A 9,052-nucleotide genomic window follows, 5' to 3' on the forward strand; every position below is an offset into this window, starting at 1 on the left:
ATGCTCGTCTCGCAGCGTATTGCGGCTCTGCAGCGACTGCAGCTCCGACTCCGCCGCGCTACAGGAGATAAACAACAACAACAACAACACTATGGAGATACTGTACAGCAGAAACTTCTCTTTCGTCACATTCCGATTGCCTTGTCACTACTCGAGCGCAGTCTTCTTCCCATATTGGGAACGGGAAAAACACGACAGTCCACATCTACTATGGAAAACAAATATATCCCGCTTTTCAATAAGTTTGAAAGTCTTTCAACTCTAACAAAAGGTAGTGAGCAGCAATCGTTATCAAGTAATAATGTAGTCCTTAGTTATGATAGTAGTGATATGGTACAAAGGCCGGAAACAAACTCTGCAGCTGTAGAGTATATTACTTCTAATTCTTCTTATTCGTTACAACAAGTACAAAAACAAACTCAACAGCAAAGAAAACATATTTTGGGGTATCCAAGTCAAATGTTACACTTATTTTCCTCTCTACACTTTCTAGAGCAAGAGAGACGAAAACTTTATCGTCATCATTTAAATCGATTAGAATCAAAACTGTTGGTGTCTGAAAAGGAACTGCATTCTCAGCAAAAACGGCGACAAGATGCTACTGTGTTAGCCGCCGCACGTCAGTCTGTTAGTGAGGTAAAAGCCGATATAGAGCTTCTTAGAGATTCTCTTCTTTCACGCTCCTATATTTCAGCTAGACTTTGGCGGTTTCTATTACGTGAAGAAATATGGCTTTCAGCGTTAATGGAATCTCAAGAAAAGAAAAAAGATACATATGGTAGTAGTATTGGTGTTGGGAATACGAAATCTGTTCTTTTAATGCTTCTCTCTCTCACTCGTATTAGTCTTGGTGTATTGCAAGATGTTTTGCAAGGACACTCACTTAACACTCGTGCCCCTCGCTTTGTGGCTTCACTTCCCTCACGTAAAATAAGACATGGAGTTAAATCACATACCTCTTTGAAAGATACAGAGAAGCAGCAGAAGAAAGATGATGATGATGGAGTATTGACAAATGCGGTAATAAAACCAACAACTCATGTGGAGGATAATGAAGTAGATGATATGATGGCGATGATGATGATGATGACAGAAACAACAACAACAACAGAAACAATGACATCTTCTGTAAAGGATACCATACCGAAGGATAAAGATAATGAAAAAGAAGAGAAATCACTATCATCATCTTTAATAACATCTAAAACAGGTGTAAAAAACAAAAATGAAAAGGCAGCACTCATGCGGTTGCGTTGGTTACCTCCATCATCTTGTGATGCTATTCCGTTGGTACTTGAGACATTAGCGATGTGTTCTCATGTTCTCTCTGCACTTGATAACCACAACACATTATTATTATTATCAAACCTTGAAGAAGCAACAGAACTGTTTGAACTTCTCTCAGTTCTTCAAACTACTGCCTCATTGCTCTTAGCATTGCCTGTTGATGAACACTCTTCTGAGGTTACTTTACATCGTACACTGCATCATTTGGAGGATACTATGCTGAAATGTGCCAATAGTGCGAAGGAAGCTCTCATCACGCAAATGAATGGTGAAATGGAACCTTTGCCTCCTGTTAAAGCTGCACGTCTCTTACTTGGTTTGAACTCTATGCAACTTATTCACACAGAGGAACGAGTCTCGCAACAGCTACTCACACAATTTGTCTTGCAAATATTTCCACAACTCTCAACAGGGACACAAAGGGCGTTACTTGAGAAATCGAGACAAAATTCTCTCTTTGCCTTCGCAACAAGAGGACAACGAGCAAAGTTATACCGTGATCATAGTCGACAGGAAGTGGAGAGTACTCTCTTAAATTCCGTCCGAGTTCGTGCTCGTTTACAACAGCGACAAATGCAGGCAGCACTTCGTACAAAGTATCTTGAATCTGTTAATAACAGAAGTGTTGGACAATTGGCAGATAGTCTTCCTGTATATTCTCTTATTTCTCTACTCCACCTCTTAGCACGAACTGCAAATGATACAGAAAGACGAATGGAAGTAGTAGATGCACAAGGACGTTTGATAACAGCTGCCCTTTTTGTTGCAGAAGCTATTATGATAGCAGGAGCTCATCGTTCTTCTTCTTCTTCTACGGATGAGAACGCCTCACTGATGTTATTACCAAGTGATTTACCACCTCTTCTTTCAGCTCTTAGTGTACTTTGGCAACTTTCATCCGAGCGATATCAATTAATGCGGCATTCAAATAATAGTCATAACATTCGTCAGTCAAAACGGATGAAACAAGAAATAATGAGTGATTCAGTGGCAAAATCAGAATTTATTATGGTCTCCTATATCACAGAAGTTGTTTTTAATGCGGTGAATGCTGCCATCTCCGAACGTGTGGAAAGGGCAGAGGCAGAGGCAGAGGTAGTAATGTCAGTAGCGAAAGGGAAAGAAATGGATGGAAATCACCTACTCTCTTTGAAGGATATGATTGCCGTTATTGCGGCACTTTCCGAGTGGTGTGATCTCCCACCTAACAAGAAAAGTACCGCCAACGTGGAGACTTCTGCTCGTCTCATAAAGCGATTACTAATTTCTGATGTACAATTGTGGAGTGAGTTGCGTGGTTTAAGTGAATCGCGACGTGAGGCATTTTTGTCAACATTACGTGATGTTATGCGTCGATCAAACATGATGGATGCAGTTGTTTCAAAAGCACTCTCAGCAATTTGTTGAGCAGTGCCAATGAAAGGAAGAAGGAAAAGAATATGACAGTTGGGTGTTATTATTATTATTATTGCCCCACTTGTTGTGTCTACAATCGATTAAAATTTATTCTATTACCCAGGTGGGGTCCCTTTTATTATTATTATTATTATTTATTTATTTCTAGGTTATAAACGTACTGTATCGTTGTGGAATCTCTGGATAATTTCACTTTATTGTTTTCTTAGTGTATTTTAATCTCTTTTATAATTCTTTTTCTATTTGTTTTGCTTTCTTCGCTGTCACGTTTATTATTATTAATTATTATTATTGGATTACATAGATATTACGCAAAAACATATATTTAATATACAGAATATATATATATATATATATATATATATATATATATATTTTTCTTCAAGGAAAGTCTTTTTAACCTTTCATGACCTCAAAATTATTTGCATGGTCGTGCCGTCTTGGTGTTCTTGGCGTACTCGGAGCGGCGGTGAACTATAAATACACTTATGAGAATATACCAAAAAATATAACACAGACAACCTCTTCTCTTACGGAATTTTCAAAAAGCAGTAACAGAGAATTTTACGATGTTGCTGTAGTGGGAGGTGGAATCGTTGGTGTGGCCACTGTACGAGAAATACGAAAACAATTCCCTTCAAAACGTGTTATTTTACTGGAGAAGGAAGCTGATGTGGCGCAGCATCAATCCAGTCATAACAGTGGTGTTGTGCATGCAGGTATGTATTATCCACAGAACTCACTCATGGCTCGTTTGTGTCCGAGAGGTCATGATCTTATGATGGAGTACTGTAAAAAAAATAAACTTCCTTGTGAACGTGTTGGAAAAATTATTGTCGCATCAAAAGAAGCTGAAATTCCTTTAATTGAAAAATTATACAAACAAGGTGTGGATAATGGTGTACGAGAATTAAAGATGCTTCGAAGTGAGGAAGAAATTAAGGCGATAGAACCAAATGTAAAAGGTGTATCGGCTTTATATTCACCAGATACAGCCATTGCAGATTTTAGTGCAGTAGCACGTCACATGTTAAAAGAACTACAAACTTCTGCACATGGTTTCTTTAATACACAATTTCGTTTTGAAGCATTAGACTTTGTGGGATTATCCGTGCGAAACCCTACAAAGGATGTGCCAGAGGAAATGGTTCTTATTCGTGGTCGTGAGGAAGGTCAGCTTGGACCTGAAAAAGTTATTGTAACCAAAAACGTGATCACATGCTGTGGACTATCTAATGATCTTCTTGCTCGTCGCTCTGGTAATGTACTGGGCCGTATTGGTAAACGAGTGTCGCAGACATTCAGTTTCCGCGGTCGTTATTATCAATTGAAGCCGGAGGCACGTGGACTTGTTTCTATGAATGTGTATCCCGCCCCGGATGACTCCAAGGGCCTCAGTGTGGGTGTTCACTTTACACCAACGGTGGATGAACGACGTGGACATCAAGTTATTATTGGACCTGGATCGGCAATTACAACACACCGCTACGGCTATTCCCCATATTGTTTTGATGTTGAATACTGCTGGAACTCCATGTTTAGCAAGGGAGGATGGGTGAGTCTCATGTCTAATTTCGTTACGGTGTTCAAGACATTCCGGGTGGATGCTAGTCGAAGTGCTTTTATTCACGAAGCCCGCAAGTTGGTGCCCTCCTTGAAAGACTCCGATGTGGAAGACAGTTTCTGTGGAGTCATGGGTGTTGCCGTGACGGAGAATGGAACACTGGAAATGGATCTCGCCATGGAACTTTCACGACCTCGCACAATGATTCCAACAACCGTAAAGCCTAATCACATGGTTGAAGTGGTAACGGATGAAACAGCAGAAAGGTTAGTAAAAGATAATGGGAATAAACCACTTATTCTTAATGTACGTAATGCACCCAGTCCTGCCGCAACCGCATCTATGGCTATTGCAGAAGATATTGTGGCATGTGCCAAAGAAAACTTTAAATGGTAAAAAACAAAAACAAAAAAAAAAAACAGAGAAAAGAAAAAAAAAAACAGAATGGTAAATGTCCTTTTTTTTTGCTTTTTCATTACAAAAGGGACAAAGAAATAAATAATTACATATGTATATCTAATCAGCTGTAAAATGAAACTTTTTTTTCTACGTGCGTATTTATTTTTATTGTTATTATTATTATTGTTATTATTATTACTATTATTGTTGTTATTGTTATTATTCACACGTTTTGTGTATAGGATTCATGAAATGTTATTATTATTTTTCCTATCCTTTTTTGAGATATGTATGTTCCAGTGCGAAAGCAATCTTCTCATGGTTACTATGTCTCATACGTCTCTTTGTTTCATTTCTTTTTTTTTTATAATAATTATTACTTTGCGAGCGTCATATTTATTTGGGGCTTAAAAAAACAAACAAAATATTTGGTAATTCAGTGGTGTTGTTGATTTTTTTTTTCTTTTACTTTTTTTTTTTTAAAGCATGCTTCATTTGAAGACTATATTATCCCTTCTGTTTTGAGGATTGGACAAATACATGTACACGCAAACGTTCGAATGTAAATGCCAGAAAAAAAGAATAAAATAAAACAATTTGGGAAAAGTTGTTGTCCTTCGTCTATCTCTTTTCGCATCTTCTTTCGGTCTATGGTCATGAGTTCTACTTATTTTTGTCTTTTCTTAACAGGCGTTTCAACGTTATTATTATTATTTTTATTATTTTTTTCCCTTGACACTTTCTTTCTTATTTTTTTTTTCTTCCTTCTATTCCCCTTTTCCCCCTCTTCTTTTTTTTTCTTATACTTCTCTTTAAGGAGAGGAGCACTAGATGCCGCCCTCTCTAATTACTATCTCTCTTGCCCTGCACCTCGTTCTTCTGCTGTTGTTGCAGCACTTCACTACTATTATTATTATTACTGCGACTGCGACTGAACTCAATGCGTTTACGGTAGTTGTGGTGAAGGAAAGTGCGGTAGAAACACTTCGACGAGCCCCAGTGGGTGCAGTTCTTCAACTTCCTCCATATAAAGTTCGTTTATCTTCTAACTGGACGGTGGTGGAGCGAAGTGTGTGGAGTGGTGAGGCTGCAGAAGAGAATGAGGAAGAAGGACAATTATTACATTGTCGTCTTCCACTACCACAAATGGCTGAGGATGTAGTACGGCTTGAAGAAGAATATGTGCAGCGACATGAAAGTCGTACAAGTGCTGATATTTGGTTATGGTTAATGCGATTAACACAATCGGATGGGTGTATTTTTGGTGATGGTGAAGGGCCACTTACTGGAGTCTCTGAGTGGTATCTACTCTGTCCAAAGGGTGAACTGCGAAAGATGAACAGAACTGCAATGACCACGTTGTTTGGTAATTCCTCTTCTTTTCAAACTGAAAGGAGTCTTCGACGATTCATCCGCCAAACACGAGGTGAAAGAATGAGGAGTCGTAGTGGTAGTAGTAGTGGTAGTGACAATAAATGGAGTTTTGTTATTGGTGCGTATAGGAATCACATTACACGACCACGATGGAATTCAAAACGACGGGTATGGGAATTAATCTATCCAAGTAAACGTATCTGTAATGTCTCAATGACATCATCACAAGAAGAAGAAGATGATGAAGAAGAAGTGTCCATCTTCAGAAAAGATAACGATGAATTATTAACAAAAAAGTTTGATAAAGTGGAAAGATGGGAAAGTGTGATTCGTTTCTATTGTAGTGAAAAACGGAAAAATGATCATGTGCAGCATTGGAGTATTACGGAAGTGCGTCAGGCGTGTTTACATGAAATTTTGTTTCACTCTCCTGTTGTTTGTGAATGGGAACGAGAGTTGGTAAACCTTCATGTGAATCCAATTCCTTGTGTTTCTATTTGAAGGAAATGCGCTGGAGAAGGAGGAGAAATCTGAAATTGTAAATATATCTAGAAGATCATGCATAGATCTCTCTTTCTTTCTTTCTCTGTAAAAGTGTATATGTGGTTCTTATTTGTGACAATTACTTGGTTTCCTTCTTTTCTTTTCTTCCTTTTTTTTTTTTCTTTTCCTGTAGACCCTAACGGAAAAGTTTCCCTTATATACGTATACATATATACGGTATAATAATAGAAAAACCACTATATAAAAGAATTCCACACAGCTATTAAACAGGAGCCAAAAATAGATATTATTATAAGAACTATAACGGCCATATATATATATATATACACATACTCCAAGAAAAAAAAACAACGAAAGAACGAGGAAATAAAATCCAATCCTAGGGTGCACAATATACACTAAAGACTACTCTCTACATACACACACATATATATATACATATATATATATATTTATACAAACACATACGATTTCCTCTACGATGCAGCATAACGAGAATAAGAATGGATCGCCTCTGCAGAAGTTCAAACCCCGTGGGGCGCAGCGGCTGACGGACATTTTAAAACCGGACGTCCTCGACGATGACACGCGGCGGCGTATTGTGCGGGATGTGATGATGGACGCTGGCCCTAACCAACGCAGCAACTCGGAGGGAAGTCACCCGGCGAACTTTCGAGATCGCGTTGCAGGCGGAAACGGGGATCTTCTTAGTGCTATGGCGCAGAGACTAAAAACGTTGGAAGCACAACAACAGGCATATCGTATGGAGTTAATGGAAAAAACGGAAAAACTTTCACGCGCTGAGGCGAGGTATGAATCAGAGAAAAGTAAACGTGAAGAAGTAGAAACTGCCATGTTAGAATTGTATAATGAGAAGGAGGAATTAGAACGACAAGTAGAGGAAATGCATAAGTTTCTTGCCGATTATGGACTTCGTTGGGTAGGTGATAAAAATGATAAGATTAATTCTCGAAAAGGAAGCCGAGGAGGGATATCATCAAGGAAATCAACAACTTCACCGTTGACACCTGGTATTACTGATCCTATTGGAGAACGTTTTGAATTATATGCAGGAAATTATACAAATGCAACTCCAGTAATTTCTCGGAGTCCAACACCAACTTCTGGACGTAAAAGTAATCCTACAATACAGCAAGATCATTTATCAAAGGTTATCGCAAGAAAGGATTCGAGAAATGTGGATCACCCTACACTTCCTGTTTCCATAGATGTTCTTATACGACATGCAAAAATTCTTTCAGATCATGTTGGAACTAAAGGTGTGGTTTCAAATGGAAAACAAGGTGGAATTAAGGAACGTGAAGTAGTACGTATAGTTGTTTATCAAGATGGTATTTGTGTTAATGGTGGACCTTTTAGACCTTTTGGTTGGCCACTATGTGATGCTGTGATAAATGACCTAGCGGAGGGTTACTACCCATATGAATTTAAAGATCGATATCCTGATGGATTTCCTATTGAAGTCATTGATAAAACATCTGTACGATGTACTCCTGTCAGTAGTGGTAGTGGTAATAATAATAATAGTAGTGGTGGTGCTAATCGTCGCGATAATATTCACAGTCTACATCAAGGAGAGAAGAACAGTCACCAACCTCTCTCTCGTGAAGAATTCCTCACTCGATTACCAGCTACACGCATTACACCAGGTGGAAGGATCGTTACAGTGCGAGATAATATTATCAATATGATGGAAAATGGAAATAAAGTCAAAGGAGGAAAAATAGAGAATAGTAATAAGAAAAACTCTGAAGAAAGTACAGTACGACATATTTCTGAAGCAGAAAAACGTACAGAAGAAAATAAATGCAAATCTGATCCAACTAACGGAAATAACGATAATGCTACTAATGGTGCTTTACCACCAAATCGAATTAAGGGACTCGTGGCGGTACTCGTTAGATTCCCTTCAGGGCGAAAAGTTGCTCTGAATTTATCACCTGATAATACCATAGCAGATCTTCGAAAAGAATTAAAAATTGCTTTACCTTCCTTCAACAAGAACTATGATATACGTTTGTCTTTCCCTGCTGTAACCTATAGTGATGACAGGAAAACGCTGCGGGAGTTGGGTCTACTAACAAATTGTACACTTATGGTTCAACCACGTGAGCGTGCTACTACTAGCGTTTGACTTCTTGTTTGTTCGTTTTTTTTTTTCTTTTAATATATATATATATCTATGACAGTGAATACACAGTTATTGTTTTTTTTTTTTCGTTTTGTTTTGTTTTGTTTTTCTATAGTGGGAAAAGGTATCGACAGAGTGAATCACACTTTGTTTACTTCTCTCTGTATATGTGTGACTGTGTTTGCAATAAGTTAGATGTTTTTTTTTTTCTTTTTATGTTATGGGTGTTATTATTTATATCTATTTATAATGGAACGAAATGTATTTCATGCGCAATTCTCCCTAACCATATATTGTTTCTAATGCTGATACTGCCATTGAAATGAGATTTACTCCTTATTACTGTTTTTTTTTTT

General features: G+C 38.0%; 4 protein-coding genes across 4 annotated transcripts; all 4 read left to right on the plus strand.

Moving 5' to 3' along the window:
* On the plus strand, window positions 1–2,694 carry TM35_000081310 (putative guanylate cyclase; the record flags this gene model as incomplete). Its single annotated transcript, XM_029023996.1, has 1 exon — window positions 1–2,694. One exon carries the CDS (start codon window positions 1–3, stop codon window positions 2,692–2,694), a length of 2,694 nt encoding a protein of 897 aa, XP_028884399.1.
* A 415-nt stretch (window positions 2,695–3,109) lies between these two features.
* On the plus strand, window positions 3,110–4,663 carry TM35_000081320 (2-hydroxyglutarate dehydrogenase; the record flags this gene model as incomplete). Its single annotated transcript, XM_029023997.1, has 1 exon — window positions 3,110–4,663. The coding sequence occupies one exon, from the start codon at window positions 3,110–3,112 to the stop codon at window positions 4,661–4,663; it is 1,554 nt and encodes a 517-aa protein (XP_028884400.1).
* An 834-nt stretch (window positions 4,664–5,497) lies between these two features.
* Window positions 5,498–6,541, plus strand: TM35_000081330 (uncharacterized protein; the record flags this gene model as incomplete). Its single annotated transcript, XM_029023998.1, has 1 exon — window positions 5,498–6,541. The coding sequence occupies one exon, from the start codon at window positions 5,498–5,500 to the stop codon at window positions 6,539–6,541; it is 1,044 nt and encodes a 347-aa protein (XP_028884401.1).
* A 484-nt stretch (window positions 6,542–7,025) lies between these two features.
* TM35_000081340 (uncharacterized protein) lies at window positions 7,026–8,699 on the plus strand (the record flags this gene model as incomplete). The annotated part of the gene is made up of 1 exon (XM_029023999.1): window positions 7,026–8,699. The coding sequence occupies one exon, from the start codon at window positions 7,026–7,028 to the stop codon at window positions 8,697–8,699; it is 1,674 nt and encodes a 557-aa protein (XP_028884402.1).
* Window positions 8,700–9,052: the final 353 nt, after the last annotated feature.

This window comes from Trypanosoma theileri, assembly GCF_002087225.1.
Source record: "Trypanosoma theileri isolate Edinburgh chromosome Unknown TM35_Tth_8_V1, whole genome shotgun sequence".
In the NCBI taxonomy this organism is placed as follows: domain Eukaryota; phylum Euglenozoa; class Kinetoplastea; order Trypanosomatida; family Trypanosomatidae; genus Trypanosoma; species Trypanosoma theileri.